Source organism: Taurulus bubalis, assembly GCF_910589615.1.
Source record: "Taurulus bubalis genome assembly, chromosome: 3".
Classification (NCBI taxonomy): Eukaryota; Metazoa; Chordata; class Actinopteri; order Perciformes; family Cottidae; genus Taurulus; species Taurulus bubalis.
Genome location: NC_136591.1, coordinates 7,147,906 through 7,167,189, shown reverse-complemented (window position 1 = coordinate 7,167,189; position 19,284 = coordinate 7,147,906). Strand labels below are relative to the sequence as shown.

Sequence of the window (19,284 nt, the reverse complement as noted above, 5' to 3'; positions counted from 1 at the left end):
AGCAGATGGCATACTGTACAGAGAGAGAGAGAGAGAGAGAGAGAGAGAGAGAGAGAGAGATAGAGAGAGAGAGAGAATTGTGTCAATGGGCGTCCAAGCACTTAAGGATTGTACTCTGCTCTGATTTAAGGGATCGTACCATATCTGGTATGTATTGGAGTTAGCAGGACAAATACACTTCCTGGAATGAATGACTGTCCCACTGACCCCGCCTGAGAGCGTGGAGCGTCCAGGAGACTGGAGGAGCTATTGAACGAACCAGGTCAATAGAGCAAAAGGAGACAAAAGAGAAGTGAAGTCTGGTGGGGGGCTGATTGAAAGAATGTCAGGGGGGAATTGTAACCTCAAGTCTCGTCTCTCACTTGGTCTATAAGTGCATTAACACACACTCAGAACACGTTACCCCCGCTGCAGAAGAGTGCTTTGTGAGCGTACACACCCTCCGATCTGAGGTTTATATGTCACCCTGTAGACAATGATAATAACCCGGAGGGACAAAACTGAAACCTGGAAAGACCGTCATTACCCACACACCCACATAGGTACTGTTTCCTGCAAAAACAAAACAAAAAAGTAAGAAAAGGAGTGTCCGAAAATGAACTGAGATTGATGCTGCGTGGTTAGGAAAGGGAACCGCCTGTCAGTTAACATTCTTATGATTCATGCTATGTCATTTTCTAACGATCCGATGCTGTTTGTCTGACCAGAAACATTTTCCAGTCAGACTGAAACATGAAACCTCATCTGTCTTTTTATTATAAGCTCACTGGCTGTGCAGCAAAGCCCTTCCAAACTGGTCTGACTAGCTGGTGCACTTTCTCAACAACACACAGCAACTGGTTGTGTGTTATTGACTTTAGTGAGCTGTGATGAAACCCAGATCGCTGACTGTGAAGATGCTTTTGTTTATACCTGCTGCACACTAGTCTCCATTAATTTAAAAAAAATGTTGTCTGGTCCGGTCACGGCACTTAGTAGAGAAGGAGCAGGCTCTAATTTTTCACAAAGCAAGGGAACACTTTGTGAATGTCCCAGTAATGAGGTACTCAACTGATTGGGTATTGCTCTTGTATAACGATTGGGTGACCTGAGAGACAGGTTTAAAGAATGTCCATCACTGTCTTTCCAGACTCAAAGATAACGTGTTCAAATGTCCCGTTTTTAAGGTATAAAATTGTCTGCAATATAAAGCTGAGAAAAGCTGACCACTCTCATATTTGAGAAGCTGAAACCAGTGACTGTCAATCAACAACATATGTTTTGGTGTCATTCCTTTCATTGTTTCAGCATTTGTTCTAAAAACCAGCAAATATTTGTTGAGATATTTCAGCCTGGAGCAAACTGAATGGAGTAATGTCGTCTTCTCTACCTCGCCTCGGTTTTCTGGATGACTCACAACATGACTAACCCTCTTTTGGTTTGGTGTTGCATCTGCTGTTGCACGCACGCACACACACACACACACACACACACACACACTGAGAAGAATCTGCAGCATGGCCATTTGGTCGCTCAGAATGGAAAGTGACATTTCTCTTAATGGTCATCACGTTTCCTTTTATAGGAACTTCTATGAAAGAAGTGTCTCGTTTGACGGCTTCATTTAAATGACAAGAGTGCTGCTTTGATTAAGGAAATTTCTATCTGTGAATTTTAAAGGATTGCATCAGTGTGTATTTGTAATTTCTTTTGACCAGTTTTGTCGAATGCTCATTGAATTCCTAGTGTGGAGTTGTCTGCGTTTAAGGGATGGAAGCACACACTTCCTATTTGTAAAATGGCCTTTTATGTGAAGACTTCAAACAATGTTGTTGCACAAGGAATATTAAGGAGTGTAAAAAACTATGTAGTTTAAAGGTAAAAGATTACGAGGAGCTTGAGGCTATTCAACCTTGTAAAGGGTGATTATAAATACACATTTGTAATGAAACATCCACCCATCCATTCTCTTGTCCTCGGCTTGCGGTCGGCACTCCGTCCCCTGTATTGAAACAGTGGTTAACTATTAATTGAAATACAACATTGTGTCATGATGAATCATATAACGCTGTTCATAAAGTCGGCTTGCTACGCAGGTATGACACATGAATTAACAGCAAACCAAAGAATAATTGGCATTTATATTAGTTGCTTCGCCGTGCCCTTTTATTCCCACAGAGGGCCGAGCTGTAAGAAGTTGTACAGAGATTTCTAGGCAACTTTATGATTGAAAAATCCATCATTTGTAGTCGCAGCTTTCCTTCACTGCGTCACCTTGTAAACAGACTTGTCAGCTATGTTATAGCCTGATAATCTCCTGTAAGGAGTGGGCTTCTTACGGGGCAAAGTTCATTTTCCTCTGAAGGCCTTAGTGGGGGAGCTGCAAAATCTGATCCTGAGATTTTACTGTAATGCAAAACACTGAATTGAGTTGGTGTTTATTTGATTGTGTAAATGTTCATTTCAGCTACAAAATGTGACTATAATTATCGTGAGTTTGGCCTTTTTTAAGGCGTCGCGAGTCGAAGCGGTTAAGAACCAGTAACCGAGAGGTGTAAGGCTCACTAAGTCACCGTCCTACTGTCTAAATGAAAATGCCAGAAAATGTGCTTTTAGACATTACATTCTATAATGTCAAACTGTTCCTAAACGTTCTTTTCCTTTCTCTCTACTCATCAGGTGATGATGACATGCTCACATTGACCCTTAAAGCCTGACCTCTAGTCGGTCAGGGCTGGGAGTTAAACACATCGCGAGAGAAGACTCAAGCTACCATGTCGGTCCAGGAAGCATCCCAGCGGCCGGCGTCGCCTCTGCCCCTCAAACCGGAGGCCAAACCGAGACCGGAGATCCCTCCCAAGCCGTCACCCCAAACCAGCTCCCCTCCGTCGGCAGACAGAGGCAGCAGTGCGAGCCTTTCTGGAGGGAAGGTCAAGAGCATTGTAAACAAGTTCAGCAAAAATAATTCAGTTGAAGTGGAGGAACGACCCACAAATGGTACTGCAGAAGTAAAGTCACTTAAACAGTTCAAAAGGCCGCCGACGGTCAAGCCCAAGCCGCGTCGCGCCAGTCTGCAGCTTCAGATCGGGAGAGATAAGGCGCCGCCGCTGCCTGTGAAGAAGAGCCGCGTCGCACGGAGGGGGAAAGGGAAGAAGGGGGGAGAGGAAGAGGAGGACGGCGTCAGTGTGGAAGGAGGTCGATCAGGTATAGTGGATTTTACTTCTGGCTTTGGCTATTTCACACTTTTTTATTCTTTTTTATTTATATGTTTCTGACGGGAGATTGTTGTTGTCACCTGTACTTGGTTTAGTTTACTTTGGGATAATAATGAAGTCAAAAGTGAAGTTTAAGTATTTATTATAGGATCACCAATAAGAGCAGGAGTGACACAAACTGTTGGCACGCCTCCAACTTCATATGACGAACATCAGGAAGCTGTGTCATGTGATTTATTGAAAATCCTTTTTCCAGGAGATAACCTTTACCAGTCAGAGGTGGAAACATTTGAAGTCACTTATTACTCTGCGGACACAATGAACTGTGTTTCACTCACTCCGCTCACCGTCTCACACAACCTGCAATGTAGCGGAAGTTTCACAAACAGTGTACTGAGTGCAGTTTTTGAGGTCGATCTTATGAATAAAACTGGAAAAAAACACATAATTGTACATGATTGGACACTTGTTAGTTGACAGCAAGAAGTGTGTATGTGCATGAACTTATATTTGCGTGCAAGTGTGTTTTTAATTTAATTGAAAGTCAAATCCAGACGGGATAATTGTTCTGAATGTGAACTCTCAAACAGTCAGGTGTGGTTCCTCTCCAAAAATATGACCCAACAGCCATAAACAGGTTCTCTCAGTCAGCTGATCATGTTTTTGTGTGTGCGTGTGTGTGTGCGCGTGTGTGTGCAGGAGATGTTCAGTTACAGCTCGCTGACAGAGGAGCGTCCCTTGATGTGACATGTTCAGCTTTGTCCTGATTCAACAAGGAAGCCAAAGACTTTGTATTGGCTGAGATTCCCTCCACAGCGAACCGTTCTGTGCTTTCACTTCGTTGTTTTGGTTTCCCGTCAGCAACAAGGAGCCTCTAAAGAAGTTTGATTCTGTGGCGATACATCCACATACCACATTTCAAAAGCCAATATATATTTTTTACTGGAGATTATGGTCGCAACGAACGATTATTTTCTGTCACGATTTAACAGTTCAGTTATTTTTCTGATCAATTGTTTAGAAAGTGGAAAATAATTGAGAGGTTGGGTTCGGAGAATGTTTTGAAATTTGTCCCTGGAAAATAATCTTCACGATTTATTCCATGGTCAAAATAGTTGTCAATTAATTCAATTGCCGTATCGATTAATTGATCGTTTCAGCCCAACTGCTGATATTTGAGCAATTAAGCTTAATGCAACTGTTAGCAACAAACTAAAATCGTGGCGTTTTATTAAAAATAATGCAATCCTCTTCATGTTCCTATATTCATAAGACGTCTGTATTGGCTAATATGGAAATGTTGGATATTGAGTTGGGCTTTTTTTTTTTTTTTTTACTTCATCTTCTTTTCCTTCCATGTGACCCATTTAACCTTCTTCCTCTCTCATCTCTCTCTTTCCTCTCCCTGTTCCATTTCCTTTTGTCAATATTGGATTTTTTTTGCCAAATGCAACGCTCCAAGATTCCCATGAATATTTGAAGACCCCACTTGCAGACTTGCTGTATTTGCATATTGATGAACTGCTGACTCGACAGTCAAGCGCGTGCCAATGTGAAGCTGAAAAGAAAAAGCTCTCTACGAAAGTGTGCCGCCCCATCTGGGGATACAGCTGTAGGACAGAAGTGGACAGGAAACAGCTCAGTCACACCTTATTAGCTTAGTGTTTGAGGAAAAAGTAGCTCTATGTTCAAGGTTCAAGGTTCAAGGTTTTTATTTTGCCATTTGCGCCTAGACCAACAGTCCAGACACATTGGAATTTTTTTGTGCAGGGTTTTCTGAGTCAGTTTGGAAATTAAAAACACACTATAATAAGAAAGAGAAAAATATATAAAATATGAAAACACTATACATACATATATATGAAAAACACTACATATGGTATATGTACAAAAGGTAATGTACAAGAAAGGTATTAGATGCATTTTTTTTTTAAGTGTTAAATAACAGTAATAAATAGACTAGGTATGTCTCCTGCAAGAACAAACCAAAAGCTAATCTTTGTTGCTTCTTTTCAATGCAGCACCTGATGGAAAAGAGGTGGAGACTCCGCTGATTGGAGGAGGTGAAGCGGAGGCGGAGCACAGGCCTCACACGCCCCTCAGTCCGAGCTGCGAGCCGGGCTGCAGCTGTGTGTGCCACCTGCAGTGGCCCGGCATGAAACTAATATGGGTGCCCGTGGACATGGACGACAGCGGGGCGGAGGAGGGAGTGGAAGACGAGACTGACGTGGAAGAGCACAGGGGGGAGGATGCAGAGTATTGGGAGGAGGAGGTGGAGGTGGAGGTGGTGACAGGTGGGGAGGAGGCCAGGGACGCAGGGGATGAGGTGGACAGGATGTCTGTGATTAGTGAGAGTGAAATGCTGAAACACGAAAAGACAAAGTTCCACCAGTGCCTGGATGTTTTGATCGCCGACGGTCACAGGAGACTTTCGGATCCGGGGCCTCGCTCCGTCCTCTCCTCTCTCGCCGTCACTCGCTCTCAGTCTCCCCCGGTTCCCCCGAAACGGGCTCAGTCGCCGCAAATCCACTACTTGTCCACTCAAACCGAAGAGGAAAATATTTACGAGGCCACACTCCCAGCGGTCAACCACGCTCCGAAAAAGTCCACATCTTTGTGTAAGGAGCTGGATATTCCTCTCATCAAGGTACGCAAACCACCTCACCGGTCTCAACTGTCCTACAGCACCTCGGACCCAACGTCCGAGTTTCAGACGGACACGGAGTCCATCTCGAGCCCAGACGACGTGCCGCCCGCCGTCCCGCCGAGGATGCCCGTGAGTCATGACAGCCGCAGGGGCATTCCCCTGCCGCAGCCCACGGCCGAGGAGTGGCGCAACTTGCGGCCCTCGTCCCCCAGCGGCTCCACAGCCAGCGGACTGAGCCCCCAGATGGCCATCGCTCCCACACCACCCAGCCCCCACAGACCCCCACCTCCACCCCCAAAGATGGATCCCAGGAGGCTCAGTAGTGCCTCGATGCAATCGCTCACACAGAAAAAAGGTTTGTGCCTGAACAAACATTATTGTCTTTGGCCTGAGATGAGCAAACATGTTGTACATTGTCTGTGTGATCAAAAGCGATGACTCCATTTGCCTTGTCTCCTCAGAAGGAGAGGAGAATGGAGGGAATGAAGGAGAGTACTCGTCTGAAGAACCGTGAGTTATCAGCCTCACTTGACCTCTTACTTCCATTTTTAAAAGGACAAGGCTTTGTGTTCTTGTATTTGACAAGAAAATTGTTACATTGAAAACTACTAAAAACCAATGAGCCACACTGTTGCACTGTATATTTCTGCACTGTAGTTTACTTTCAATCAATCATACGTCTGCTGTTGTAAAAACTGACGAGCACATCTAATATGTATTCATCCGCAGCTAAAAATAGTCCCTAACAAAAGTACTGTTTAGTCTAGTTTCAGAACAGCAGCCAGCAGTTTAAGGACACTATTCAGCCTTTTTAAAATATGTAATTCTTCAGCTGGAGCTGAGAGCAGCAGAGAGATATTATTCAGAGACGCAGAAACACATTTTTGTTAACAATAAGAAAGATATAAAATGTCAACAGTCAACATTAGTGTTTTGTGTGTATGGAGTAATCATCACATGTACCATTCACTCTTTTGCTTGGATAATTCTGTTTCCTGTCACCCTTGTTGATCCTGTCCTCTTTCCATACCTCCTGCTTTAGGCGTCCAGTCAGGAGCAACTCCCTCAGGAGGGTGTCTTCGTTCAGCTGGGAGTCGCGGCTGCAGGATGGTAAGGCGGACACCTGTAACAAACAAAACATAAAAGGACAGAGATGAGTCCACTGAAAAAGTCCCAGTAATGCCTGCAACAGGACACAATGTCAGCATGCCTGCTAGCTGTCACCATTATCACTTGTTACTTGTATACTGGGATTTACTAAGAACCCTTGCGATGCTGTTTCCCCCCCAGAGCCTCTGTACCAGACGTACCGCGCAACGGTCATCACCAAGGAGATCCGACGCCAGACAGTATGTCGCAACATCAGTAAAACCAGTGTGGACTACGCCATGGACTGGACCGCTCGTCGCTCCGGGACTGGTACTGGGACTGGCACTGGGACTGGAACTGGGACTGGTACGCCGAGGGGCAGCCCCGTGCCCCCGGCGAACCAGAGCACCCTGTGGCAGGACCTCCCGGCTGTGCGGGAGGCAGGGGTGCTGGAGCAGCTCACCTCCGAGCAGTGCAAGTACCAGGAGGTGAGGGACTGATGTGAGGAGAGGAGGGAGAGGCTAATGTGCTGAGGGGAGATCAATGATGCGAGGAGAAGAGAAATGGGGGATGCAGCATTACGCTTTAAATCACATCGTAAAATAATAATGTGGTGTTTTTTAAAATATAAATTTAGATCCACTCCGCCTCACTGTATCACTCGGCGCTGTAATACAATATTGATTCACTGCATAGCCAGTTCATGAAAGCTTTTACAGTCAACTTTCCAACATCAGGAAGGGACAAAATATCCTGTTAAGTACAGGAAGTAAAAGATAAGTGATGCATAACATTGAGTTTAATGGCGATACTTTTTTTTAGAAACATTTACATCATTTACATCTAAACTCACATTTTGCATCACAGGGTGGAGAACCTTGCAAATATTTTCGACAGGAAACCTACGTATCACATTTACGGCTGAAGTTAATATTTGTGGGTTTTTTTGTCCCTTGAAGAGTATGTTTGAGGTTTTGACATCCGAGACCTCGTACCTTCGATCGCTGCGAGTTCTGACCGACCACTTCCTGAGCAGCCGGGAACTGGAGGAGACGATGATCATCAGAGACAAGAAAACCCTCTTCTCCAACATCCTGAGGGTCCGAGAGGTCAGCGAGAGGTGAGACATGGCGGAAGGAAGGATGAAGGGAGATGAAGGAAAGGGGAAAGAGGAAGGTGATTGATGACTTGAACTATCATAAGGTCACTTGGGATAACGATGCCAAGAGACAGGAAGGAAAAACAAAGATGTAATGAGTCATTTCCTGGTCAATTTAAGCTTTGTCCTGGTTGTTCTTTACGTTCGGGGAAAAAACCTTTAGGTTTAGTGAAACCTTTGTTGTCTGACAGATTCTTGAAGGACCTGGAGGAACGAATATTCAAGGACCTGGTCTTCCATGACATCTGTGACATTCTCCACTACCACGCCCAGCACAACTTCCCGGCCTACATCGACTACGTCCGCAACCAGATCTACCAGGAAAAGACCTACACCTTGCTCTTGTAAGGAATTCTCACAAATAGTTGTTTTCCCCACACTCATTTTGTTGATTGTTAATGTTGTTCGACAGCGTTTTATTCTCCTTTGTCACTTTTCTCCCTCTGTTGCTGTATTTCACACGAACATGAACATCGGAGCTGCATTGCATACCTTTTTTTAAATGTGTATTCATGTTTGTCTGCAGGAAGAACAACGCACAGTTTGCTACGGTCATCACTCGTCTCCAAGAGTCGCCTCAATGCCAGCGGCTGCCATTCATGTCCTTCTTGCTGCTGCCCTTCCAGCGAATAACACGCATCAAAATGCTCCTTGAGGTGAGCGACGTCACAGGAGCACTCGTTACATGCTGTTTTTAACCCCAATCGGGGGACCCTTTTATATCAGGAAAATTAAGAAAAAATTATGGTATAAATCCCTCCCGCCCCCAAAAGAAATACATGTTAGGTATCAAATTAAACATAAAAATAAGGGCTACAATAATATATAATCCCGATGTACAACCTCTAAACACAACTCAAACAATAAATAGGGTTAGAGTTATTAGGGTTAGAGTTATTAGGGTTAGGGTGTGGGCTTAAAGGGTTAATAGTGAAGAACATATACAGCAGCTGTCTCTTTTTATATTTCAGTTTGTAATATAGAACTTAATAAATAATCCGATTGGGAAATATTTTCATGGTTTGGAGTGAGTTTGCAGCTGAGTTTTCTTTCCCCGTGAGGAAAAAGCTCAGGAGGTTATTGTCACGGTCGTGTCACTGGTATGTACCTACAATGCAGTCAGCCTTCGTAACCTTTAAATTATTTCCTCAATGGCCTTTACAGAATGCCAGTTCATTCTGTATAACTGACCCTTCTCTTCTCCTACCTGCCACTGAAAGGTAATAGTCTGAGTCCATCACGGTGTGTTGCTTCGTGGACTGTTCTCATGCCAGCGTAATCTTCTCCGTTCAGTCGCCACTGCCTTGACCTATGAGCAAACACACGGGCAAACCCTGTTTCAACCTAAGGACTTAGTTTACATTTGGATGGGGGGAAAATGCATCCTGTTGATGCCGTTTGTCCGTTGCAGAAACAGAGTTGTTGTTTGTCGTTTCAGAACATCTTGAGGAGAACAAAGGAGAAGACGAAAGAGGAGCAGACGGCCTCCAAGGCTTTGACTTCGGTGTCCAAGGTAAACGCCCCTCACTCTTCACCCTCTCTTCTGCCTACAAATCCATATAATTAGACCCCAGAGTGCTTCGCATGCCTCTGGATATTTGATGTCAGCCATTGTCTGAGTGAAGGATCTCCTATTGAAAGAGCTGCGCAGTGGCTGTGAATCATACGCGCCTCTAAGGACAAAGGCAGTGCGGGATCGTGTGCTCAGACAGGGAGACATTTGTCAAAGGAGTGAACCCGATACTCCCAATCAGTTCTATATAATGTGAGCAGAAGGGAAAGCAAGGTTTGTATGTGTGGAAAGAAAATAAATCTGGTGTTATTTTATGATCCCGTCTCTTTTTTCCATCACCCCACAGATCATTGAGGAGTGTAACACACAGGTGGGAAAGATGCGCCAGATGGAGGAGCTATACCATGTCTCTCAAACACTGGAGTTTGACAAGCTCAAGGTAAAACACACACTCAAGAAACATGTGCACGATTAAAACGTTGTCAGTATTTCTGAAAAAATATCATTATGGACCTACTTGTGCTTGCGTCTCCTCCAGGCCGTCCCGATCATCTCCCAGACACGACACTTGGAGAAGAAAGGGGAGCTGCAGGAAATGTCCAAAGGAGGCACTATCTTCAACATGAGGTCAAAGTTCATCCCCGTCTACCTCTTCCTCTTCAATGATCTGCTCATCATCGCTTCCAAGAAAGGGTGAGGGCACAACTGGTCGGTTTTAAACATCAACAAGAAACAAACGCTAGGGATGGCAATGAGTTCGATAAATACCTCAACAACTATTTGATTGATGTACAGACATCCAATGTGCAGAGAGGATGAATCATAATGTGTGTGATCCTCTGACTTTTCCTCTATCGCCACAAGGCCACATTTTTCAGTTACCTGCAACACAAATGGCCTTCCCATCAGATTCAGGTGTACTTCCTGTTTAGTGGGTAGATGCAGTACCCTAGTGGGCAGGAAGTAGTATTTGAAGGGAACTGAGAGGAACAGATAAGTAGATTTCAAATATACCGTCATTGCCACATAGACGGCAGATGCGATTACAAAATAATTGCATACGATGTGCATATTAAACAAAATGCACTAAAACACAGGCTTCAGTATTTGTCACTGCACACGGTTTCTCCTTTTTAAGTCCTTCTGTTTCTTTAACAGCTCGGAGCGCTTTGTGGTTCTCGACCACGCCCACCGCTCTCTGGTACAGGTGCAGTCAACAGATGAAGGCGGCGGCAGCGGCGGCGCCCTAGAGCACTGCTTCAACCTCACCCTGCTGGAAAACCACCAGGGACGCATGATGGAGCGGCTGCTCAAAGCTCCCTCCCAGTGAGTAGCTCTGTGTGACGGACAAACGCACAAACTGACCCAACTGTCTCCAGGATTGTCTGAGGATGTGTTCTTACTTCTAAGCTATGTTTCTGTGAAAAGGTCAGACATGCACAGGTGGATGGCGGCTTTCCCCAACCCGACCAACCCAGACAGAGATGAAGAAGAAGTGATTTATGAGGACTGGGGTGAGGACAGGCATCTGCACACACATTGAAACTACGGTACATGTTTGTGTGTGTTTCACGGCCATAGTTTCTTGCGCGTGTCAGATTGTCCTCAGGTGCAGTGCGTGGAGCAGTACGTTGCCCAGCAGGCGGACGAGCTCGCCCTGGAGCCCACTGAGATCGTCAACATCATCCGCAAAACCAATGAGGGTAAGAACGAGGAGGGGAAACCCGGGCCGAAGAGTTTATTGACTTATCAGACTTCCACAGAGCCGTTAACACGTTAAAAAAAAGATTAGAAGAGATGATCAAATACATTGTTGTAAGCATTTCCTCATTTACAGAGCACAGCTCTGCAGCTGAAAGTGCCCAAAAGGGATAAAACTCATCCCTATTTGTCATTATCAGCGTTCTGTGGATTTAAACAGACCAAGAAAGGGTTTAAATGTGCCGACATGACATAAATCACATCATTAACATGCACCTTCCTTTGACTCTGCTTGTTTATGCACCCTGATCCTCATGACTGCCTCATTCCTCAACCTTCTCACCGTAGCAGTTCATTGATTTGTTTTTGACTTCCTTGCATGAACGATACAGAAACCTCCAATCTTCCCTGGTTTGTTCTCCTCCCGACCCCTCCTCTCCTCCCACTTCTCCTTTTCTCTCAGCCTGTTATGAAGGCATCCGCCTGTCCGACGGCCAGAAGGGCTGGTTCCCCGCAGCGAACGTCATCGAGATCACCAACGAGCACGTGAGGCGGCGAAACCTCCGAGAGCGCTACAGAGTCATGCAGGCCGCGACCCTGGTCGCCAGCAGCAAGGCCAACACCCTGCAGTAGGATCCATGGATCAAGGATGTTTACATTAAAAATACTTTAATAGGACGCTGTACGGACACGAACTCTCCAAAGGTGAACTTTGTATAAAGATTATTAGTTGAAGTGTCTGTTTACAACGAGGAAATGAAAGCTGAGAAGGAGAAGAGTGACGATCATGTGACATAACAGTAATAATCACCTTATTTATGACGCTGGGAGCTCGAGGTTGATAATTTACTACCGAGAGAGACGATGGGAATGTGCATCCATGCATTCAGTAACAGACGTCTGGCTCTGACAGCTGGAGTGGCGTTTACCTCTACTTATGAGCATGTAAGCCCTTCGTCACCGGCTCTGACACGGCAGGTTTGAAATGCCAACCATTCTCGCAATAGCTCTGTTCAGAACGTTTAAATATCAGACCTGCTGCGAAGAACGGGGTTGGGTGTTCCCGTTAATGCCTCGTGTGTCAGCGCAGTCACCTGCTCGCACATGTTCAATGTGTGAGACAGGATAAACACGTTTAAGAATCTTGTATATAAAAAAAAAGAAAAAAAACACACATTCTTTGTGAAACTCAACGGTAAAGTAATTTCTCTCACCAAAGGAACCCCTTTTTAAAAAACAAACGTAATCAGGAAGTGCCTTTGAACAACCTCAAACCAGGACTTCTCTCTGGATCACAAGAGCTTTGAACATGCATAAATATGGGCTGTGCTGCTCTGCCATTATGATGTTTCAGTCTCTGTGCTGTCCACTACCTTGTTAGCTCGTGTCAGTAGCCATTATGGATTAATACTGTAGCGCCCCCTGCAGCTTGTTGTCAGTAAAGACATGGGTATTATTTGTGGATAGATATGCTGTACATGTACAATATGTTGTAAATAATGAGCGAGAGGTATTCTCTCCTTCAAAATCAGTAGTTGTGATTTTATTAAAAATATGTGTCTTTTAGATAGAGGCTTGATTATTTTTATTGAACACAGACACACAAATGTGTGCAATACGAAAAGGGAGAAATAAATTCTCATTTTAGAAAATTAAGGGGTTTTGGTGTCTATCAAAGTCAAAACCTTATGAGCTACCAGTGCAAAGAACCCTCAACTCGTGGTTTCCATAATGAGAAGGAGGTAGCAAAGCCCCTTACAGGGACACGAAGACCCACAGGTTTAAGACAATTACTGCACGATAGCCAACGCTGTGTCTCCGAGGCTCAGGAGTACACGCACAGCTTCTCCCTCCGAATTCTTCAACTCTGAAGGATGATCTCCAGAGGCGCTTGATCCTCTGTTCGTCGTTGAGTCTGAGGACAGCGAAGACTCACAGACAGGCAGATGAACATCGTCAACATTCCCTACCTCCACAAACCCCAAATCCCCCCAGCCTGGTTCTCCGTATTCCCTGGCACAACTAAAGTCGATGTAGCTAATGTCGTTTTGGGCACAATCAGCAGTTATTAATGCAGGAAAACTGTGCTCAGATCGGTGTTGGGTTTCAGCGTTTGTTGATGAATCCTCGGGATGCTCGTACAGCTGAGGAGCAGGAGGCGTTGCTGCTGATTCATAGGAGTTTTGGCCACAGATGTTGTCCTTCTCCATCAGGCTGAAGCCATTCAAGAGGGTGTCCGCTGCCTCGAGCTCTGTATCTGACCAACACCTTCCCTGCTGCAACTGACTTTGCAAACTGGCCTCCTTCATGTACGGCACATCGTTACAGAAGGGCTTGAATACTCCCTCAGCTGAGCCCCAATGCAACGGCTCTTCTTGGTAGTGCAGTTTCAGGAGATTAGTAATGGCCTGGTCCTCCTCCTGGGTAAGCTGGAGGACAACCTGTCTTGGTTGCACCGGAAGGTGGAGAGTATTTACTGGCAAGGTGAGGCGACCCAGATCCCTGGTGGGGTGTGGTTCTGATCTGAATGGGTCTGGACGGGTTGGTGGCGCTGGGAAGGCGGACATGACCGGCGTCGGAGTGTTTAGCTGGAAGCAATCTAAAACCTGACAGGGAGATGAGCAGAAAGAGTTTTAATGAAAAAACAGACAAGAATGAAGTTTAATGACAAGAAGACTTAAAGCTGCATTCAGCAAATGTGAATGTTAATGTCTTAAGCTCCTATATTACAAACATGAAATGCTGGAACAACTCTAGAATGCAACAGCTACTTTTACAGGAATACATTTGTTTTTTTAATAGCATTTATTGTGGCTTCTTGCCATCCTGTCGGTTTTATGTGCTTTCCTTTTCTCAAAGTATATTGTGAATTTCTGGTGCATTCACAAAATGCAGTATAAGGATCGTATTTCCTGAAATGAACAGCTTCACTGTCAAAACAAACTGCCTCCTCCTTTGCCTGTGGTCTCAATTTCCTTGGAGCCCCCTGGTCAGGCTCTTAACTCTAGTCTGACACGACTGAGCCAAACTTATTAAATGTCCTCTTCTGTCTGAGCCCCTCTATAAACAGTACCCTCTACCGTCACCCAAAGAGCGGAGGACAGGATAAACCCCCTCATCCTGTGCTCAATACGTTCTCACACGCCTCCGCATTTTATATCATGTTTGATTACAAATGTGTACAAATACACAGATTCTAATATACACTAGTTTTTCCAATTTCTTTGCAAAGAAGTGCTTATACATTCCAGCCTCGATTGTCTTTGGATATACTTTAGTTAAAAATATACATACATACACACACACACACACTTCGTCCCCAAGGGGACATTTGTTTGTCGTAGTAGCAGTATACAGACACAAAAATAACAAAGATGAAATATACAGCTAAACTCAATATGTACAACTAAACAGCAGAGAGTATTAATTTAGGAAATTAAATTTAAACAATAGAGAAAGTGCAAAAATGCAATGTGTAGTGTATCTAAAGTTTAAACATAAACATGTACAGTAAGTAACAAAAGCGGTACAAGAGCTATTGATGTTGATTAATTAAAACTGGAAACAGTCTTTAAAATGACTTAATGTGGACTTGACAGAGGCCCAGATTTAACTGCAGCATTTCCAAAACGTTATTACATTTTGTCTGGGAAGAAAATAAATAAATAGATAATGCGTCTGTAAACAACCTAAAATCTCTAAGGCATTCGAGTTTATGATAGTGTGTCCATGTTGACTTAGCCCCATGGCCATTGGCCATAGGAATGGGGCTCATGGCGACCAGCTCAGACTTACCCCCAGCTCAGTCACTATGTTGGGGACCCGCTGCCCACAGCGCATGGTGGGGTCAATGTAGAAGAAGTCTGCTGGGATGACTGGGAGCACTGGAGGGGAAACAAGTCGTCAGCGTCAACAGCTGGACAACGGTTTGTTTTCAACCACCGTGCGTAAAGAAACGGACTCACCCGTTTGGTTGCGACAGTCGGGGAGATGTTGTGCAAAGCCTGCAGAAATGAACATGGGCATGAAGGAGGGGTGGCGCAGGGTCCGGCTGGAGAGAGGCGGCAGCGTGGGCTGCCGTGACCTCTGAGGAGAAACATGGGGACGTGGTTACAACGTCCTCTCTTGCGTGGCTAGTTGAAAGTTGCGTGATGGAAAACTCACTTTGCGTCCTTCGTTGTTCATGGTTGACCTTTCTGCGCAAGTGTTGTAGCTCGAAGAGAGTGGACAAGTGTCGTCCAGCTAGTTGGCTAAACTCACGTGTTGTGTCAAAAGAAAAGTAACAAACAAACAGTCGGTGGCGTGACTGCTAGCGCCCCCTGCTGGTGGACGTTGGAGACCCCGTTCTTTTGACTGACTTTCATCTTACACTAAAACAGTGGTACGTGTGATTTAAAAATATATGATTTAAATGAGCATCCATTTAAAAAAAAAAAAAAAAAGTTATTTAATAAACATTCAATAAAATATAAGTTCAAACTGAATTGTATATATTCTATATTAAAAACCAGACACTGATGGCACAGCGCATTACATCTTTTGTTCAACCAAAATTGCTTTGCACTGGTCAGGGGGGTACTAGTCTGGAAAAATATTTCACAGAGGGTACATCACTGAAAAAAGGTTGAGCACCACTGCACTAAAGTATACATACACAAAAGTCAGCTTTATGTTAATTTATGAGAAAAAAAAATAATAATTCCGTTGCCAAATGCCAGTCCAAACCATTGAAGCTATACGGCCAGATATGTCCTCAATTTATGAATTCCTCCCTCCCGAATAAAACATAACATAAAAGCCCATTTAAGTGTTCTTTAATGTCATGCTAAGAAGTTAAGTTTGTACTCATTTCCTGGGCGAGTCAAGGACATGGTCCCATTATTGATTAGGTGTTCACGTACCGTGGGGGAAGTAGTATTCCGATGCTTTAAAGCACCTGTATGAAGGGTAATACTACTCAATTAAGGGAACATAACATGTTCATAGAGTTGTAAAGATGCATAAAAAGACAATACGGGAATACATGTATTGGGCTACTTTAATTCATGTGTTCAGTAACGGGTCTACCTCACTAACCAGCTTTAGTCGTTCACCCAAATCAATACCCCTTACAACTCAGTTTGTCATTTTTCTTATTAGTGTTCAACTTCCTGTGTCTAAATGCATGTCTGTAGTAGAAGTTGGACACGTTTTATAGACAACTCTTAAGAAAACAGCTTTATTAAATTCCAAATTCTCCATTTAAAAAAATGACCCTTCCTTCAAATTAGGGAATAATTTACTTTAGTTTTTGAGAATCCTTGTGCTCCTGTGAAGAGAAGTTTAACAAAGTGAGACCATAGCTCGTAAATACAGGTTTTAAATGTTAAAAGTACTCACCTTTTGTCAGAACACTGGCAAAATTTCGAACTTTATAAACTTTGATGTAGCGAGCAGTGGGGTGGATGGCCGGCATGTACGGGAGGGGTCGACTAGCAGGTTTGGATATAGGTGCTGCAGTGGGCCTGATGGTGGGACTCTGCAGACCTACAGCTCAGAAAGATGAGAAATACCTCAAATCCAATACGATTACCTGTTATAACGGATCATGTCCCAGACAAGTGAACTTCTGTACCTGCTGTGGGCCGTGTAGTGTGGATGATGCTGCCGACACCAGCCGCGTCAGACTCAAACCTAAACACTGAGAAGAGGCGATGAAGACCAGCCAGAGGATATGTACACTGCATTATCACCCTGTAAGAAAGAAAATAATGAATGTCCCTCTTATTGTGCTATACAGCATTTAAACATGTATAATTGTAACACTATTGTGATACATACCCTTCAGTAGCATCATCAGACACTACCTCACCGAGGTACGTCGTCCTGCTATAGAAAATCTCATTTTGATAAGTCACATTTTCCTTGTTGAGCTAAAAGAAAACAAGGCAAACAATGCAAATATTGATACAATATGACATTTAGATTAGTCATCAGAAGATTGGTTTAATGGCAATGATAGTGTTAAATCTGCAGCAGCAGTACCTTGATGATGGCGCCACAGCTGTAGAGTGGAAAAGAGAACAGAACCCTGGCGCCGTCCGTCTCTTTGGGTTCACAGTCTTTGTCGACCAGGTTGAACCTTGGACCAGGAACTCCTCCACTTGGGATGGCCAGAGAGAAGTCAGTCACCACAGTCATCCTCCCATCAGTTGAACACACTAGAGAAAGAGGAATTAGGGAACTTTAACTACACAGAGAACCCACTAGCTCAACGTAAGCAACAGGATGCCCTTACTAATCAGTTCAGTAGTAGAGAACGGACAAGTCTTGACAGTTGAGCTGTGGACCGCCGATGACTCATGAGGCCGCATGAGGATCTTGAAGGTGCCAAAGAAGCCCTTCAATGTAACGTCCTATAAAAATAAAAAAAACATGCAGCTTCGTCATTCGTCTCCATGTTCAAATCAACTGAAGGACACAAGTCGATGCTTCCAATAAGTCTCACCTTGTACTCGTAGCCATGAGAGAAGAGCGGCACCTCGAGCAGCAGACTCTGGCTATCTTTGGTCATGATGTAGCCGTGCTGGACCGCCAGCTCTGGTGTCAGCAGGTCTGAGCCGATACTGATCTCCCAGAGGTCAAGATGCCAGTGGTCCAGTTTGAAGCTGATGCCAGACTCAGAACAGACCGCATCAAACACTGGAAGAGCTGTCAAACACAGAACGGGCTGCTCACTGCTAATGCAAACAGTAATGAAGACCTAACAATTAGATTGAATGGACTTACAAACATCTGTGAATGCCACAATACGAGCCAGTTGGTAAAAAGACTCATTCTCAGGCAAAACTGTCAGTGTGAAGTTTATGTCGAGCCTATACTGAAGAACTGCATCTTTAGAGAACTAGAAGAAAAAACAATTATGTCTGAGCTCAGACGACCGTTGAAAGACTTTAAAAAGGCGCCTTACTTTCAAAAGAGCTCTTACCTTCTGCACGACAACCGGGTCGTCAAAGGGAACCTTCAGAGTGTAGCCGAGAGTGTTGTTGGGGTGAACAACTTCAGAGATCGTGTGGCTGATTGCGTTTGTAAAGGGAACTGGGAATTCTTGTCCATTCAAATAAACAGCAGCCAACTGAACGTCTTTAGGAACATCCCCGAGGTAGACCGTGAATGTGCGTTCGTCAAGAACCGTTTGGTTCGCAGTGAAAATGGGGCGCGGCAGCAGGGGCGTGGACAGAGTCCTTTGAAATCGTTGTCTGGTTTCGACGTGATCCTCATCCATTAGGATTTGCTCCAAGTAGAGATGAAATACATAAAACTCATAGAGATCGCCAGTCACAAAGCTCTGAAACAGACTCATGCAGAATACACAGAATAAGTAAAACATTACCAAACATTCTGATGCGCCTGGTATTAAGTTAATGTTTTTTTTTATAGAGTTTCATATTCAATATTATTTTACAGTGAGCTATATAATTATATTTAGAAAGCTAGACATTTTCTGTGTAGACCATGAAGGCATCTGATGATTACTATACATTTAGCCCATTACAACTATCCACTCATAAGTTATTCTGACCTTCCTGTATCCTCCTTCAGCATTATAGGGGAAGCTTATCTGGACTGTTGTTTTGTTGTTCTCCACAATAAAGCCTCTCTCCTCTGCAACTGACTGCTCCACAAGTTCACCATTGAAGCCAATGTTGAGTGTTGTGCCGTAAAGACTCCGGTACGGCGCCTCAGGAGTTTCCCACATCATGTAGCCGCCATAATCATAGGATCCTTCATCTGTGGACATCACACTTGTATTATAGCTTTACTTTTCTATCAAGGGGAGAAGAAGCACAAAAGGTTGCGATACTGACGCATGGAGCAAGCGGCCACGAGGTCGACCATGATGACAACCCAGCTTTGTCTGGAGAACAGAGTTGCATGGACTGCCTCTACTGGAACACCTTCCACCTGGAGAGAGACTCAAAAATCAATACCAGCTTTGGAC

General features: G+C 44.3%; 1 protein-coding gene across 1 annotated transcript; it reads left to right on the top strand.

Annotated features, from left to right (window-relative positions):
• Nucleotides 1-2,753: 2,753 nt before the first annotated feature.
• On the top strand, nucleotides 2,754-14,240 carry arhgef15b (Rho guanine nucleotide exchange factor 15b; the record flags this gene model as incomplete). Its single annotated transcript, XM_079216215.1, has 15 exons — nucleotides 2,754-3,183; nucleotides 5,216-6,196; nucleotides 6,303-6,351; nucleotides 6,884-6,951; nucleotides 7,132-7,418; nucleotides 7,890-8,050; nucleotides 8,281-8,433; nucleotides 8,616-8,745; nucleotides 9,528-9,602; nucleotides 9,949-10,041; nucleotides 10,141-10,295; nucleotides 10,761-10,928; nucleotides 11,031-11,116; nucleotides 11,201-11,305; nucleotides 11,767-14,240. 15 exons carry the CDS (start codon nucleotides 2,754-2,756, stop codon nucleotides 11,934-11,936), a joined length of 3,111 nt encoding a protein of 1,036 aa, XP_079072341.1. The 3' UTR covers nucleotides 11,937-14,240.
• Nucleotides 14,241-19,284: the final 5,044 nt, after the last annotated feature.